The following is an 18,639-nucleotide window of genomic DNA, read 5'->3' as shown; positions in this document are numbered from 1 at the left end:
TCCCCTAATTACGAGATAATGTTCTGGTTCACTAATAGAGCAAGGATGTTTCAATTGGGGAAGACGGCTTTGGGATTTTCTTAAATCTGCAGGATTAGAATTTACCAAAGGACACTTAGGAAGTTTAATGTTGTCGCCATGTTTTAGCACCACCTGTGTGTGCAAACTTTTGCAGTCAGGAGACTCAGGAACCTCACACACACACACACACACACACACGCACACACACACACGCACACGCACACACACACACGCACGCACGCACACACACACACACACACACACACACACACACACACACACACACACACACACACACACACACACACACACACACACGCTGTAGACTTTCTTCCTTTCCTCCACCCTCTGCTATCTATCCAGAGGTCAGTAACATCCTGCAGTGCTTTCTAGATCAATAGGTCATGTCATTATGCTGCCAGTGGAGTTTCAACCACGACCCAGCACAACCTCCCAGTACTATCTCTGCACACTAATGATCACAAACACACACATACACAATTTAGGGGCCACGTTTTGTCTGTTGCGAACACTTTCCCGGTTTTAATGTTCATTTCTCTGTGGGATTTCATAATGGGTCTCTGTCTCACGCGCTCACACAGGCGATCGCACACACACACGAACCGTCTTTCTTTTTTACTTTCGTTAGCCCATTATCACCTTTTAGTTCCCATACCTCTACAGAAGCTCACCAGCAGTCAGTCAGCAGAACTGATTAATCCACTGGACACATTTATTAGACTTTTCTAAAAACGTGCTCATAATATAAGTTCAGGAAATTTTTATTCCGTGTGGTGCTTTCGGATATGTTCGAAATACAGTCAGAGGTAATGAAAAAAACAGGCAAGAAACAGGCGGTTGTACTGTTAACCTACACCCTCGACTTGTTCTGAATCTCTTTGAAGCTGGTTCCATTTCCTTTAATCTGTGTTTACACTTTTTTTTCTTGGGGCGGTGGTGCTACTAATGAAGTTAGTCTGGCATGGAAGGTAAGCAAGGGTCAAAATGGAAAATATTAATCCGTCTTTCTCAGAAAGATATAAACCCAGTGAGAGAAAATGGGCTAAGTCATGGAATTAAAGCTAGTTAGCATGCTGTTTTTAATTTTTCACTGGCAACAACAAAGTCAGTACGGCCTAAAACTGAGACACAGTTATGTAAATGTTTTGTACACTGGGCTTTACTGATAAGTGTCAGAACTCAAGAGACATTTTCACTTGAAAAGGCTGATCCATTTACACACCATAATGTGGCATATGTGAATGTGAAATATTTAGTCTAATTTTAGAAAAATGGTCATGAACATAACAGAAATATGCAGAATTCCTCCAAAACAGACAGGCTGAAAAGAAAACAGTTGGCATAATGGGATGGATTTGTGCAGCTGTCCATGTAAATAAATGAAGATAGTGTTTGGTGACTTCTAAAAATCCTAGATGACGGTTATGCTGGTTTCAGACTACACCACAGCAGTGTTAATTATGGCCAGACACTGACAATATGGAGCATTGTGTCAGGTCGGGAACAAAAATAGACACCGTGCACATCAAATGGCGGTTTTATCTTACATAATTATTCTGACCAGCACGAGCAGAGATTGCTTTACTGGCCATTGAGAGTTTTGTTGTACTGGTTGGCTCTGTACAACTGTGGACAAGGCAAAGAAAAGGAGAAATGATGTTGCTAGGTGGAGCATTGAAAATGGAGCAGACAGCCAGTATCCTTCACGCTGCTTCACTTGCCATTGTCTGTTTACATTTTGTTTTTTTCCGGGCGTAATGAGTCGTGTATTAGGTCTCTCAGTCACAAAAAGGAAGAATTTATTTTTCCCTGATCTGACACCGTGACCATCATGGCAGAAAAAAATGATTGTGTAGTCGAAGGCCAGCATTAATTTGTTAATTCAAGTGGAAATAAGCTGCAGTGAATGAAAAGGTCATTGATCCAACAGATTTGATGGTAGCATAAATGCAAGAAAGGCAGAGTTAATGTGTTAAATGCCAATACTTTGCATTTGCCTTAGGTAAGAAAAAAGACAGAGAAGGTGAGCAGCAGCATGCAAGACTGATGGTCCTGCCTGATGCGCCAGTGTGTATTGTGAGCAATCCAAGGATGTTTTGCTCCTTAAAAGGTGTTTCGGCCCCCCTCCCTGGAGCAGTGCGAGGTTAGAGGGGTTTCTACTGGGTAAATCACCAGTCAGGTTGAACTAATGGCCCCTGACAGGGAGGAAAGAGGCTGAGAGGAGTTGAAAGAGGTTAAAAAAGGGTTGCAAGGGGGCGATGAGAGGCAGGAAAGGGGTAGGAAGGGTGGCTTGGTGGAAGAGGCAAGTGGTTGGACCAAGAGGTTGGGTGGACGGATGGATGGACTGAGTGCAGTGTGCTTGTGATAGATAGAGCATGGAGAGGAGATAGACAGAAGCATCGATGACAGAAACAAGACTGAAAGGTTAGTTTGTCAGTTTGCTATTACGGAAAGGCCGAGAAGATTTGTGTGGGAGAGATGCTGAAAGTTTCAGGCATTGAAATTTCAAGACGAATTTTGCGTCTTGCACTGTCACGCCTCAGCATGCCTGAAGAAACAGGACAGAAACCAGTCAACCCCACTGTGCTTTGCACTATACTTGACTACATCTGTCCATGTCTTACACTTCTGCTGTTTTTTATCTTTCTTTTACACTCTTGTCTTCTTTGCCTTTTGTTTGCTTTCAGCTGCATCACCAAAATAAGCACATTATCAGGGGGCTGGTTGATGGTTCTGAGCAAGTTGTCACTTTTTTTTTAAAATCCTTTGCCTCACGTGATTTTCCTCTGCATCTGTGTCACTGTCATATGCCCCCTTTCTTTCTGTGTAGTTCACTTTTTTCCGCTCTATGCAGATTTCTTTGTCACCACATTTGACAGTCAGCTCTGATGACACAGCACCCCCTGATCTGCTTCTAGACCCAAGAGGCATTGTACTGCATATATGTGTGCCTGTGTGTTTGTGTGTGTTCGGGGAAGAGCATGCCTATTTTTTCAAATGCATGACATTTTGTGTATGTGTGACAATCAAAGACTCTTTTTCTTGCTACATCTGTCACAGTATTGTTGGGTCAGCTAAACTCACATTTTCTATACCCTCTTAAACGCAACACGGGGGAAATATTTGGCTGTACCTTGTAAGATTTTGATTAAATTTAATATCTTTTCCTCTCCTTTGTTTTTAAATTACAAGGGGATGAGCTCACACTGATGCCATAAATATATATATTTATATAACATCTGAATCTATTTATAAATGAGTAGTGGACTTGGGAATTCTTGTGTTTCTGTTCAGCGAGTTTGTAACAACTTTTAACATATTAATCATGTACAAATATTAATAGCATTTTTCACAGCTTTAGTTCTTTTTGAATTATAATGACCTGTTTTTCCACAGCAACCAACAAGCTCGTTGTGGTCCACTTGATTTCTATTATTTTAATCACAGAAAAAGGCACGTTAATATTGCTTATAATGCCTGATCTCTTTATGAATTTACATTGACAGATTAGTGACCGGTCCACGGTACCCTCTCACCCTTTTACCGCTGAAAATTTTGGATATGTCGAAGGGTGAAAGGCCAAGATAAAACACAGAACTCTACATAAAAATCCCCACATGTCCTGGTGGAGGTGATGAAGGTGGTGTTTCTGTGAGGCAGTGCTAATCATTGAATTTCTGTGCTACCCTAAAGGGAAGTGGAGTTAGATGTTCAAAGATAAGGAAAGTAGGTAAGAGAGAAAAGGTTGAAAGTTAGAGAGTAAGTAAGAGTAAGCAGTATAACATTGTTCTGCTTGTATGCCTTCTCATAGCCTACAGATGGCTTTGCAAAATGTCATCTCCATGTTGCAGCGTTTTACTGTCACTGTGGGACTACTCCTGCTTGTGCTGTTGGTCCTTGCCAGCTGTGGAGATGAGCTGAAGTGAAACTGAGTGTTAAAAACAACAAAAAATGTCCACTGCAGCCACCAGCTGTTCTTCTCATGCTGTATTTTTTGGTCTTTGATGTTTTTTTTGTGCTTCTCACATTGGTGCTGAACGTGCTGTGATGCTCCCTTTATCTGCTCCAGCTCATGTACAGCATTCAACCTATGCATAGCATGTTGAGCTGTTAGGCTGTTAAGAATGCATGCAAACATGTTTGCATAGGTTGAAAGTCACTCTGTGTAGGCCAATGCCTATGCAAATGGCCACAACCACTGTACCAAAATCAGTGTTGGGGAGTAACAGAATACATGTACCGGAGTTATGTATTTAGAATACAAAATATGAGTAACTGAATTCTGTTACAGTTACCATTTATAAAGGTGATAATTAGAATATAGTTACTTTGTTGAAATAAATGGATCACACGGCAGCCTTTTCCTGCTTCATATGTTAGTCTGTCCCCGCTTTAACCGAACTGGAGATGCTTGTCCACACCTTTATTTCCTCCCGGCTAGACTATTGTAATGCACTTTTCTCCTGTGTATCTAAGGCCTCACTAAATCGGCTCCAAGCGGTTCAAAATGCTGCAGCAAGGCTTTTAACCCACAGCAATAAATTTTCCCATATCACTCCTATACTAAAATCCTTGCATTGGCTTCCGATTAGGTATAGATATAAGTTTAAAATCCTCACCTTTACGTTTATGTCTCTACAAGGTGAGGCCCCCATCTATATCTCGGAGCTTCTCAAACCCTATTCTCCGAAGCGGACTCTTAGATCCACTGATAGTGGTCGTCTATCTATTCCACGGACTCGTCTGAAAACAAAGGGGGATCACGCTTTTCAAACCCTGGCTCCAATACTGTGGAACGGTTTACCCTCCTCACTACGCACCATCGACACGGTGGCCTCTTTTAAAAAACAGCTTAAAACTCATCTGTTTAGACAGGCATTTGGGTAATGTTAATGCATAATATGTTGTTTTATTTTATATTTATATTGTACTATTGCTTGTTTGATATGCTTTTATATTTCCTCTATGTTGCTATATTGTTTGTTTGACATGTCTTCATGTGAAGCACTTTGTAACAGCATTTTTGTCTTAAAAAGTGCTATATAAATAAATTTTACTTACTTACTTACTTACTTTAATTTTGCTAATTCCGCGCATTGTCAGTAGGAATGCGCGGGTAGGAATGCATTTCTTACTTGGAAATTCCGACACCACTTCATATTTAAAGACGAAAGGGATGGGCGAAATCTGACTGTTCAATGCAAACTCTGTTTGCCCGCAACCAAGCTGCTCTCAGCGTCAAAACACTCCACCTCAAACCTAAAGAAACATCTGGAAGTAAGTTCTTTTTTAAAAACGAATGTTAGCCTACTGCAACTATCTTGTTTTAGTTGTGATTGGTACCTGGGTTATCTCCCACTAAAGTATCTTCGATGTACTATTGCTGTGTGATTTATTACCATTACTGAAGTTAGCTGGTGTTAGCTGAGTTCATAGACTGCAGACTGTTACTTGATGGAAAGTATTAACAACCTTCTCGCTGCAAATAGTCATGTGCAGTTCTGAAAGCAGTCTATAAACTAACCACAGCTAACGCCAACTTACAATATTAGCTCGGTGGCAAGTATTCTTCATTAATAGTAATAAAGCACGCAGCAATAGTACATTCATGTAATTGTAAAAAGCATGACAATAAATTAAGTAATCCAAAGTATTCAGAATACGTTACACTGAGAAACTTAACGGAATACATTACAAACAACATTTTGGGGCATGTATTCTGTAATCTGTAGTGGAATACATTTTAAAAGTAACCTTCCCAACACTGATCAAAATCAAGCATAGAGATATAGGAAATAAGTGGAGGGATAATAGATGGGATGAGGGAAGTAAAGAAAAAGTAGGGAAAGTGAAATAAAAAAATGATGCAGGGTTATAGTGGGTTAAGGGGAAGTAAAGGAATAGAGGTAAGTAAGCACAGGTGGAGAAATGTGACAGGATGAAGATTAAGATGTAGTCAAAAGGGCAACCATAAGGTGGAGAAAAACCAAACAGGCAGGCAGCTAATGTCTTTGTCAATGTGGCCAAAACGTATTTTATTCACACTAATTATTATAGCAAATATGTGTAATGTAGTTCTGGCTGACAAAGTGTACTGTAGTGACGTAAATATATGGTGGCCCTGAGGGGTCAAACACACAGCAACTTAAAAACATACACACCAATAAACAGCAAAATGCCACAAAAGCACACAAAACATAATGGAAACTGAGTAAAATACAGTGGAAGCAAAAACAAATAAAATCTCACAAAACGCAACAGAAGTGTTTCTGGTAAAGTAATACTACAGAAGAGGTGCGGAAGTGACAGAAACCAAAGCATGTGAAGGCTTGCACTGAGACAAAGAAGTTTCAAAGACAAAGAATTCATCAGTGTTGTGAGGAAGAAAAAGGTAATGTGTGTTTTAATTGCGTGATTCATATAATACATATTTGCCACTAGCAGTTTACTGTTAACTTGTTACTTCCACAGCTGTTCCGTCACGTTTGTTTCCCCAAAACTCTTCAGTTGTGTTTTGTGACGTTTCTTTTGACCTTTTGGTGTTTTGTGTGCTTAGCAGCATTTTTATATTTGCTAGTGTTTTCTTACATTGCACTGAATTTGATCTCTCTCTCAGGGCCACCATAAAAATAAGACTGAGTGATCTGTGCGCTTCTGGGTATGAGCCATGTCAGCATTAGCAAGTGGAGTTATTAAAGCAATAATATGTAAGCTTGTCAGCAAAATGCATGTATGAAAAGTGGAGTAAAATTGTCCCTGTCAGTGTTTTACTCCACCCTATAAGTAATTAATTACCTGTGGCCTCTTCAGCTTCAGTGCCTCAGGGCCTTTTCACATAGAACGTGGCATTTGGCCCACAATAGACATGGCTGTTGTATTCTGCCTGGACCACATCAATTTTTTGCAGCTGCTCATGCTCTTCACGTGTACGTGTCCACTGCATGTTATTCTGCATTACCGTTGGTTGTATGAATGCTCCCTTGCCACCGTGATTGCACTATACTTTGCTCCATGCAGCGGGAAACAGTGATTGCGCGTGGCAAGCCATAGAAAAGAATGAAACCTCTGCTGCTTTCTATGCTAACGGACCCTGAGTCATCTTAATCTTTACAGGAAATTGGAAATTGGCACACTGTGACACACAGTGCATTGCAACATGCTGATAGTAATAGATATGATGCAGGAATGGGATAGGTTTTACCTGCACAGTGATTCTTTACAGGTCTACACCACACTGAAGAGGGTTCCATGCAGTCGCTATAGGAACATTAAATTGACACCCCGCCACGCATGTATGGACATTGATTCAAAGACTGGCCCTGGAATGTGCTTAGGTCAAGTTTGGGGGAGTTAGGACAACTTTAAAAAGAGATGCAATTGGACACCCAAACACACAAATATACAGACCACTCTCCAAATATAGTGGGATACCTTGGCCTCCTGTTCACTAGCATTAAAATGCATGAGTTGATCTGCGTGATTGACTTTTCTGATTTCAACCAGGCCAGCAGGCATCTGAATTAATAAAGGCTTTAAACAATCTTCTGTTTTTCTTGCAAGTATCCATACTAATAAAATATTGTCTCTATCTCGTTAGATATTAAAGATACTGCACTGAGAACATTAGAAATTTGAAGAACATACTAAGTAAACAACATGTTACATTAATTATAGATTAAATAACATACAGGAAACAATTGATTTACAGCTGCAGAGCTACTGGCCTTGACAAAAATCCTTAAAAAGTAAAACACATCAAAAATTTATCAAATGAGCAGCTGTAGCCTTCACCGGTTAACCTGTAACTTTATATCAAATATGTATAAAACCCACGTTGCCCCAGTCTTCCCACAACTGATTTTATATAAAACAGTGCACACGGCCAACCTCATTGGAGATTGTTCCCTCTATCTAATGGTAGCCCGGGTGCTGGAAATAACTGTTCAGCTGGAACAGATATCCACACACAATCTTGCACAAACTTCAGTCCAGGAATCTGAGAGTATTTATTTACTGTGAAGTCTGCTGTGATGCATGGCTTGGAGATGGTGGCACTAACAGAAAGATGGGAGGACAGATGAGGATCATAAGATTTCTTTGGGAGTTATCAGGATGGACAAGATTGGAGGTGAGTATATGAGAGAGACAGGCCAGGTTGAGTATTTTGGAGACAAAGTTGCAGAGACAAGGCAGAGATGGCAGAAGAAAAGAGGAAGACTACAGAGAAGATTCATGGATGTAGTGAAGGAGGACATGCACAGGGTTGGTGTGACAGAAGTGGATGCAAGGGACAGATTGAGATGGAGGCAGACGATTTGCTTGGCAACCCCTAAAGGGAGCAGTCTAAAGAAGAAGACTAAGAAGTGTGAGACCTTGCTTATCATTAGCACAGACAGCAATAGCGGAGCAAGAAGGCTTCCGGACCACAGGTCAAAAGAATTCACTTAACTTTCTCACACTTCTGTGCTGCAGCAAACAGAGCCAATCAGTTAGTAACTTCAAGTGGTGTAAGAGAGAACTAGACTCCAGCACCTTTTCTGTTCTTAGTTTTCAGGCTTTAAGAATTTTTTTTTTTTATCTTCCTTTATTTAGTCTATGGTTTCTTAAGGGTTTTGTGCTCTAATTTATTATTTTAACGATTAATTAAAATGCAGTCAGTATATGTACAAAGTTAAAAAAAGCTTCATACATAAAACAGTGATATCTTCTCCAGTGTGAGGAGTATAGCTTACTTATCCAGCACTTACCAAATGAATACTCGGCTGAAAACTGGACCTATTGTATTTGTATTCTAACTGTAGAACAACAAATGATCAGTTAAAAATTAATCATGAGTATTGCTTTCTATATGTTCAGAAAACAAAACAGAAAAAAGAAAAATGCGGCCCTTGACAATAAAAAAGAAACGGGGTTGGAATAAACTCTGGATGTTTGTCCTGAGTGTCTGGTGGTGTGTGTAAGCACTGGCATATTCTCTGTCCATCAGCTGTCCTGAAGCATTTAGAAACTTTCTCTTGTATCACATCTTTGCGATTATGTGCTCTTTCATAAGAAGCAGAGTGGTAGAAAACAGAAACAAGGAGCTGTAACGCTGCAGGCAAACATCTCTGTCACTCAGTCCCCTGTCACCGTCTCTTATGTATCTTTCAGTCTCTGTCTTTTCCATTCAACCCCCCCTTCTCTCCTTCTCGTTTTGTGCTCTTGCGATTGTTCTGCCTGATTATTAGAGATCCCAAAAAACAGCTGTCATAAGAAATGGTCAGTTATTCCTGGTCCCACATGAAGAGCAGATTTTTACAGGAAATATTATTATTGTCCTTCTTACTTTCTTACAGTTACATTTTGAGGTAGGGGCTGGAAGTAGCGTTACAAGTTTGTCCTTATACTTTTGTTCAAGGGGTTACAAGTCCCCCCCCACAAAAAAAAAATAAATATTGCGTTTTATACACTGTAAGAGCTTAAATGTAAGATTGTGGCATTTGCATTTTAAAGCTGTTTCTGTGAACCCACAACATCTGGTCAAAGGAGCTCTCAGTGCATGTGAAACACACCATCCTCAGGCTGTAAAAACAAAGGAAAGCCATCAGAAAGAAAGTAGAAGGGAAAAAAAAAAAAGAACACTTCAGCTTCACAGCACAAAAGGCCGTCCACTGAAAGGAGCGGGGTGGATGATTGCCGAATCATCTGCCCTGTATGCCTGGTAGAATCATCTTCCACTATAAAGAAAAATCCCTTCATGACATCGAGCCAAGTGAAGAACACTCAGTAAGAAGTAAAGAAAACATCATTGTCCAAGTGTTTTTCTTTTGAGGGGAGCACTTCACCACAAGGTGGAAACCATTTATCAACCTTAAGAATAGTGATGGGATTTCCAACTCTTTTTAGAGAACCGGCTCTTTCGGCTTGGATCACTAAAAAGAGCCGTCTCTTTCGGCTCCCAACCGGCTCTTTAGGTTGTTTTGTTGCTTTTATTAATTAATTATCAACAACAATATAAAATTATGCACAAAAGGAATTAGTAATGTAAAATAACGTGGTTTTCTTTATGTATGTTTATGTATAAATAGTTATGGGGGCCCCTAGAGACGAAACACGTACAAACTCCAAAGCACTTAGAAATTCCAAAGCATGTAAAAACTCCAAAACACATTTCTAGTGTTAACTGAACTTCCAAATCAGAGCTACCTAGATCACTTAAATTACACAATCAAATGCATATGTCTATTGTTTTTGTATTAATACACAAGCACTCATATATGTGTATATATATATTCAAATAATAAAAAAAAATTAATTTACCTGTTACTACCACACACCCAATCCGATTATTGGTACTTCCTGGCTTGTGTAGCCACTAGGTAACAAAAGCTCAACACGGCCCCTAGCATCCTGGAGCACTTCCATTGTATTTTGGAGTTTGTACGTGCTCCGGAGTTTGTACGTTTTGGAGTTTATACGTGGTTTGTCTCTAGGGGCCACTGTAAATATACTTTTATTTATTCACTCCACATAAAATGTAATAAATAAATTATAAAATACAAAAACCAACTATTTACATTTCATACATTTCAACTTTTAACTACTTAAATTTTAAGCTTTTTCCTTTTAAACAAATTTAAAGTGAAACAACACAAAACACTGCAAACCACAACACAATTAAATATAAACTAAAATATGTGAAAAAAAAGGGAAAAAAAGAACGCCCAGATCTTTAATTAAGGGAAAGGTTGGCATTTAGAAATATTAATATCACACTCAACTGACTGCATTTTATCTTCCCATTGCACTGATGGGTGGACAGTTCTTACGGTGTGTTCACACCGAACGCGATGGACGCGAATAGAGCGTCAGGTTTACATGTAAAGTCAATGGAAAGGCGCGATGACGCGCGATTGCGGGTCCCGCGAAAATTCGGAAGCAGATTTGCGTCGCGAAAACGCCAAAACGCGTGAAACGCGCGTCAGTGTAGCGCGTCTGGCGCGTTTGACGCGCAAATAAAACCACGCGCGTGAGTTTTTGTGTTGCACTTTGTGCATACGCGCGTTTCGCGTCTACCGCTCGAGTTGGAAAAATCTGAACTCCAGCGTCAAATCGCGCCGCGACAACCAATCAGGAGCCTGGTGACATGGCTGTTACCTAGGTCAAAGGGGCAGATCCAGCCAAAGCCTTTCATACTTCAATGGAGGGGAAGGCTAATCAATGCGGTAGCAAACAACTCGGAGCTGTACAACACCAGCTGCTTTCAGTACCGAGACAGGAATAAAAAGGACCGAGCTTGGAGGAAGATATGTGAAGAGATCGGGCAACCTGGTAAGTTCATTCATTTCTCTTTTGAAAGTTTTCACTGACCCGGGGACGCCGCACAAAAGCTAGCAAGCCACCGCTATTTTCCCACTGACGTACAAATACTGTTCTGCTTTTATGCATGTTATCATTTAGGAATATATTTTATTGTTTATTAATAAACAGCACACAGTGGTCCCGCTGTTCATCCGTCACTGCTTTGCTTTTTCGCTGATTTTTTATTGCACAGTACAGCATTGCATTCTGCAGCCTGATTGACAAATCTCCTGCGCTTGCCAAATTTATCACGTTTGGTTTTGATAACCATCGCGTCCAATAGAAAAAACAGCACAAAAACACCCATAACTATGAGCCTCATTCGGAAATAGACACCTGCACCGTGAGGGAAAAAGGCGCACGAAAGTGGCGGGCAGATGAAGACAAACCGCGGCATAATAATACTTTTACGTTTTGCAATCTACAAAGGTTTGCACTTTGAGAATCAATTGTGAGAACTGTGACCAGGGGCTAGTTATTCTGAGAACCCCTGCAATAAATGAGGGACCACTGTCTACTCTACGATTATTATATCCAACCTGTTAACATTTAATACTGTATTGATAGAACCAACTGATTCTGCAGCAGAGCATCCCCAGTCCCTGAGCTCCTGCTGCTGCACCCACAGATATGTACAGCAAGCACTGATACCTTTTTAGTCGGTGGGATTCCCTTGTGATCACCTTTACTAAATATCTACAACCAATCTGATTATATCCTGTTATTGTTTTTTTTTTTTTCAATGTTGAAATTAAAATCTAGTAGCAGCCTTCTCATTTCTTTGTGTTTTGTGCTGTTTTACAGGCCCACAGAGGAGGACGGCTCCGAGGCAGATGAGGGACGGGTCCCAGGACGGTCCATCGGCGGTGGAGCTGGCCATCCTGGAGTCCCTGAAGAGGCCACACCAGTCTCCAATGGAGCATTTCCTCCTCAGCCTTGTTCCTGCTCTGGAGAGCAGCTGGTCCTTTTTATTCCTGTCTCTCTGTAAATTCTTATATTTTATATATTTATGTTTAATGTTTTTCTGTTTGAGACTTTTAATATTATTTTAAATAAATGTTTATAATGACTGATGTCTCAGTTCTACTACACAGCAAATGTTGGCACACGACTTGACACATGTAGAATTTATTTCATATTATACTAATGACAAAATATACTGATACAGTGGGATGCAGAAGTTTGGGCAACCTTGTTAATAGACATTATTTTCCTGTATAAATCGTTGGTTGTTACAATAAAAAATGTCAGTTAAATATCATACAGGAGACACACACAGTGATATTTGAGAAGTGAAAAGAAGTTTACTGGATTTACAGAAAGTGTGCAATAATTGTTTAAACAAAATCAAGCAGGTGCATCAATTTGGGCACCACAAAAAAGAAATGAAATGAATATTTAGTGTATATCAATGTGTGTGTCTCCTATATGATATATGGGGTGCCTTTGTCTGGATGTGCTTCCCATCCAGAGCTGCACAGCACAGAGGAAAGTTCCAGCGCTCCTGGAATCCCTCTGTGATGGAGCGCCAGTCTCCAGGTGAAGGCACAGCCATGAAGTCGTCCACTAGACAGTCCCAGATGGACGTCGCTGCCTGGGGGGTGATCTGGCTCACCGTGGACACACCGACTCTGAAACTGAACGCGATGGTCCTGAAGGAGTCCCCGGTGACAAGGAACCTGGACAAAATTGTTCAAAATTAGTATTATGTGTGCTGCAGTTACAAAATACATTATTCAAATTCCAAAATACTTTTGTGATGTCAGATTTAAATCACAAAACATGAATCTTACATAAAACCTTTTGTAATTATAAGGATAATTACAAAATGTATATTAGATAATATCTAAAACAGTTGTGTTTTGTTTTAACTTTAACATATCATAATTTGATTGGTAGCAACTTTCACAACTACAGTGAGCCAATCACTCATAATTCCTAAACATGTCAATCAGGTAGGAATGAAGTAAAACATTAATAGAAATAAAGAGTTGTGTGTTGACATGTAGCCCTTTCCTTGCTTAAATCATTAATATTTTTGAAAAATTAATCTGTGATAAGACAGCTTATCAAGATAGAACCATGTAACTAGAGATGAACCAAACTGTTCACAGTTTTATCTAACTCTGTTTTAATAAAGGCTGTGACCCCTGCTATAGAGTCTGACAGCTGCAGGGATTATATACAAACATTCAACTATCCCAGAATTAAACCAGGTCTAAATAAAAAGGAGTGAGTATCACTACAAAGGTTAACTCAGTGGTCCTAATGCTACAGTTTGATATCAGCAAACACCGAGCGCATACATTGATGTGACACCACAGCCATGCTATCATTCAAACACTGATAACAGCATAAATCGAATTAAATCGGGACTTGATGAGACCTTCTGAGTATCACTAGAAATATTATAAAGAGTCGTCTCTGTACCACAGTTTGCTTTCAGTAAACACTGACAGCATTCACTGTTAGCATAGCACATCCATGTTAGCAGTGTATAACTGGATGGATTAGCATATTAGCACAGATATCAATAAAGGACTACCGTATTAAATAGTTTTACTAACCTCAGGCAGACGGACAGGCGCTCTGCAGGTGGGATTGAGCGTCTGTAGTTGGTGTCTAGGCGGGCAATGCTGGGACCGACGAGGGAAAGCAGGTCCTCAAACTGGCCGACGGTGATAGCGCTGGAATCGGCCGTCATCCAGGCGCAGCTCCTAGAGCAAGTGGTGAAACTCACCAAACTGCTCATGCCTCTGGAGGACCTGATGGACCCAGGTATGGCGAGAACGTCTTTTACGCTGCTGCTCTGCTCTCCACAGTACATAGAGAAGGGAGACTCTCTCTTCAAGTGCTAGCTCGATAGCTGCCATCTTGCAAAACCAGGTCTGGCACAACTCCCTCCCACATTCCTCCCACATTTCCGGTTCACGCGCGTCAAAATATCATATTTTGACGCGCGATGGATTTTTCTTGGACACGCGTTGAGACGCGAATGTACACGCGTCAAATTAGGGGCGTTTGGGGCGTTTTATTCGCGTCCATCGCGTTCGGTGTGAACACACCGTTAGGTGCCTGTGCATGTTGTTTGTGGAGCTGGCTCTATATGATATCCTTTTCTTGTAGACACTCTGCCTTTGTTTTGTCAATAAGATTGAAATGGTTCCAGACTTTGCTTCTTTTCTTGGTGTGACTCATTTTCTTTACTGCACCTTTCCAATGTGACGGTGTTGTCTCTTGTTGTTGCTCCCAGCTGTCTTTCCTTCCCTCTCCCTCCTGCTCTTGTTGTGTGCTACTGCTGTTGCGAGTGTACTACCGCCCCGCTGAGCAGAGGGGGGAGGGGCGCAAACGCAAGGCTCTGTTTGCGCCCCACTGAGCAGAGGGGGGAGGGGCGCAAACGCAAGGCTCTGTTTGCCGTCTCTGCTCAGCGCAAACACAAGGGTGACTTGCAGCGTAAAGTGAAAAAAAAGTGAAAGAGAGGGCAAGAGAAAGGAAACCCCCCCCCCCCCCCACGGCTCGCATCGTTCACTTCAAAGACCCGGCTCTAAGAGCCATTTCGTTCGCGACCGACCCATCACTACCTCACAGGAAGTGGACAATGACTGAAATTCTACTACGAAAGCCACCCAGTGTAGTTTTTGAAGATGAAGAGTAGAATATTCTGTAGAGAGGCTAGGTCAGTCAAGGTAATTGAAATCTCACTAAGTATGCATTTCATCTGCTAGAATATACACTAAAAGCAGAAAGAACTAGTAAAAAAAGTGAAGACTGCTGCATTAAATGCCTTTCAAAGTGAGGGTTTCCTACACACAGCGGATGCCCACAGGTTCCACTGCCTGCATAGGAGTCCTAACAAAGCATTAAAAGAACAGTGTTTATGATTTTTAGTTTGTCCATTGGATTTAAACCCCTGAAAGTCAACACTGAAACTGTTAAATAGCGAATTAAAGGTGAGGGTCTGCACTTTGACCAAATCCCAAACTATCGAGGTCAACAAAGGTCATCCAAAAATATCTTGGCCTAACTGGATGTAACATCAATCTGTAATGAAGCCAAGTTTGTAAGGCATTCTCCTACTGTGCACATATGGCTTCAAAAAATGTCCAAACATTCAACAAGTCTGCACTGTGTCTGTGAAGGTTCTCAGTCATTCAGGTCATCGTAGTCAAAGGAGCTTGCAAAGAAGAGCGTCTGGACTTCTTTAAGTTACTTGAAGACGGTCAAAGGAGCTTGCAAAGAAAAGCGTCTGGACTTCTTTAAGTTACTTGAAGACGTTTCACCTCTCATCCGAGAAGCTTCTTCAGTTCTAAGGTCAAATGGTGGAGAGTCCCAGATATAAACCTAGTGGGAGTAACCCCCCACAGAGGGACAAAAGGACCCCACTCACATCCTGGGCCATCTGACCTCAGGAATTCGCATGATAAGGTGGGGCCAGGTTTCACAATGAACACACCGAAACTCTGGCTGATTGGGACCCACGCCCAGTTTCACATCTTGGCTCAGGCGATTAGAGGATCATCAGGGGGTCCTTTTGTCCCTCTGTGGGGGGTCACTCCCACTAGGTTTATATCTGGGACTCTCCACCATTTGACCTTAGAACTGAAGAAGCTTCTCGGATGAGAGGTGAAACGTCTTCAAGTAACTTAAAGAAGTCCAGACGCTTTTCTTTGCAAGCTCCTTTGACAAGTCTGCACTGTATTGCACTGTAACAGAAATTGAATCCTCAATTTTTAGTTTTTTTCTCTTTTAGTGATTTACATTTTTAAAACATGTGTTTGTTTTATTTCTGACTTATTTCTTCTGCTCCTCGGGCCACTTTTGTTGTCTTTTCTGACCTCTTCTGCTCTCCTCTCCACCTCCTCCTGTCTTATTCTTCACATTTTTTTCATTACCAGTACTTGTTTACCATATTTATGATACTTTATGACCACATTTATATTTATACATAAGCCATTCCTCAATTCTATTTTCATATAAGGAAGAAATTCATGCCGTCAGTGTATCAGCTAAGCAATGCCAAAGCATAAAATACGATTCTTTCTACTGTGCTTCAAGTTGTTAGTGACTCAGATCATGACAATTTTAAAAAACTCAGTTCTTGTAATGTTCACTTTTCAGAATTTATATTTTATGATTCTTTTCACACATAAGGGATTAGTAAACAACTTTGGGCATCCATTTCTATTTGATCCGTCTTCCTCCTGTCTCGTTTTTGCATTCTTACCATCTGTCTCTCAGATGTACTTCATAGAGTCTTCCCCCAAGCCCCCGTTACTCCTTCGTTTTTGAAGGACTTTAGCTTCAACAAAATATTCACTACTTTGGGAAAAGGATAGAAACATTCCAAGGCTTTTTCCCAAAAATAACCTGTCATGCTGATGAGATACATGTGATTTGTGGAACCACATGTACCTCACATGGGGGGGGCACATTAATATATCTGCAGGTTTGTACCTCTAAAGCAACACAGTAGCACATTACCAACTTGGCATTGCTGCAGAACTTTTGTCTTGGCCTTCACGTAACCTTTGTTGTCTCCCGTTGGCATTCTTGCCATCTGCTGTATACGGCATTCTGTTTCACCCTGTAGAAAGAACATGAGGCTTTTCACACATGAGTCTGAGCCCATTCGGGTTTTATGAGATTTTCTTGTGTATTATCATCATTTTGCCTCAGTGATTTCTTCCTTTTTTATGGATTTTCAAGATCTGAACACTGATATAGCAATAATCCTACAGGCAAGCCTCTAACCTGGCAAATGGTCGGGTTAGAGGTACCGTATCTGTCTCATGTAATATATTATTTAAATAACACAGAATTTTAAAAAATGCAGCTAGTTTTAATACACCATAAATTCATCCACTCATTTTCTTTTGCTTATTCATTTAAGGGTCACGGGGGACTGGGGCCTAACCCATCTGGCACAGTGTTAACACAAAGAGACAACAATTATTCACACCTATGGCCAATTTTGAATTGCCAATTAACCTAACCCAAACGTGTTTTAGGACTGTGGGTGGAGGCTGGAATACCTTGAGAGAACTCACACAAGCGTACGGAGAACACGCAAACTCCCCACAGAAAAGCAGTAGCTGGGATTTGAACCCTGTGCCATACACACTCATGTGGTGTCTAATGGAGTTGAAACTCATGATCCATTCAGTCTTTAGCAGGATTTAAAAAATGAGTCCTAAAAGTGATGGCCCAATCTCAACAATTAAATGAGAATGAAGCAACTGAGACTTCCTAAACGCACAGCGACAAGTTAACATTACCTTTGAAAGGATTCTGTTTTTGCAGCATGCCCAAACTATTGCACGGTACCATGTACTCTATCAGTAATGCATTTAAGATTTGCGATGGTTTTAACCTGCATGATTTCATAATGGAAAACAAACACATCACACTTGTGTAGGCAGTGGAGGCTCTCTCACATGACACTGTTACTGATGGAACTCAACATATAATTATTTCAAATGATCAGTTTATTATTATGAAAGTTCCATCCCCAGAGCCCAAGATGATTCATTGTCTTCCTGTGCAAAACCCACATTTTTGCAGGTTTTAATATGATAAAAGAAAAGGAAAGAGACTTGAGAAAAACTTAAAAATGTATAAAATCTGGTGAGGTTTCACATGCTGAATCAAATTAAATCTCAGGTTCCACTCCTGTTAGTGTGTATCCATCATATCTTTTAAATTTTAGCTGATAATGGTGGCTCATAGAAATAATACAGCTGCACTGCTTGTCTACCTTGTTCATGGTCGAAAATAAAATTGTATCAGACCTCAGCTAAGACGGGGTACATTCCCTTTGTAACCCTTAATTGGACAAGTGATTAAAAAATGGATGAAAGGTGGATTAATGGATAGACGAAAGAGTGAAACAAAGAAAGAGAGTAATTCCTAACAAATAAAAGATTGAGACTAGTGTGACATTTTACTTTAAAACTGGCTCTAATAGCTAATCAATTTCCAAAAAGTTGGAGGTTAATTTTCACGGCGAGCGAGCCTCGGCATCGGAATTTCTAAAAGTCAAAATTGATCTGAATCCAGTGTCCATTAGTTCAATTACTAAATAAAGAAGTCTAAGTATAGAAACCACTGGCAAAAACACACTATTGTAAACTCAGTCTCTGACTTGGTCCTGTAGCTGCAGTCTAATATGGCAAGGAGAAAGAGCTCCAGCTTGTGGGTACCAGGTGGGGGACACAAGCTGCTGTATATCTGTGCAACTGCATAATGGTCTGCAAGTCA

The 18,639-nt window shown here is 40.6% G+C and overlaps 2 protein-coding genes and 1 long non-coding RNA gene across 3 annotated transcripts in view; 2 read left to right on the top strand and 1 right to left on the bottom strand.

Annotated features, from left to right (window-relative positions):
* The window catches only part of grm8a (glutamate receptor, metabotropic 8a), a 307,806-nt gene that overhangs the window by 75,577 nt on the left and 213,590 nt on the right, over positions 1 to 18,639 (top strand). The window lies entirely within an intron of this gene.
* Positions 10,862 to 12,451, top strand: LOC146650039 (uncharacterized). Its single transcript, XR_014908086.1, has 2 exons — positions 10,862 to 11,352; positions 12,187 to 12,451. It is a non-coding gene; the product is annotated as an uncharacterized LOC146650039 (long non-coding RNA).
* On the bottom strand, positions 12,495 to 14,614 carry LOC146650038 (uncharacterized). The gene is made up of 2 exons (XM_085385990.1): positions 13,950 to 14,614; positions 12,495 to 13,061 (listed from the first exon to the last, which is right to left on the bottom strand). The coding sequence occupies exons 1-2, from the start codon at positions 14,207 to 14,209 to the stop codon at positions 12,791 to 12,793; spliced, it is 531 nt and encodes a 176-aa protein (XP_085242116.1). The 5' UTR covers positions 14,210 to 14,614; the 3' UTR covers positions 12,495 to 12,790.

The sequence above is a fragment of the Rhamphochromis longiceps genome, linkage group LG17 (genome assembly GCF_057381845.1).
Source record: "Rhamphochromis longiceps isolate RC_006_pf linkage group LG17, R_longiceps_female_GT1.1, whole genome shotgun sequence".
In the NCBI taxonomy this organism is placed as follows: domain Eukaryota; kingdom Metazoa; phylum Chordata; class Actinopteri; order Cichliformes; family Cichlidae; genus Rhamphochromis; species Rhamphochromis longiceps.
The sequence above is the reverse complement of the archived record's forward strand: the minus strand, read 5'-3'. Positions and strand labels throughout refer to the sequence as shown.

Bases quoted from the DNA above. Each gene is read 5' to 3' on its own strand.
- LOC146650038 (XM_085385990.1), bottom strand. From the start codon at position 14,209: ATGTACTGTGGAGAGCAGAGCAGCAGCGTAAAAGACGTTCTCGCCATA. The intron at 13,062-13,949 runs GTTAGTAAAACT...AATTTTGTCCAG, and splicing joins CGCCTGTCCGTCTGCCTGAG to GTTCCTTGTCACCGGGGACT.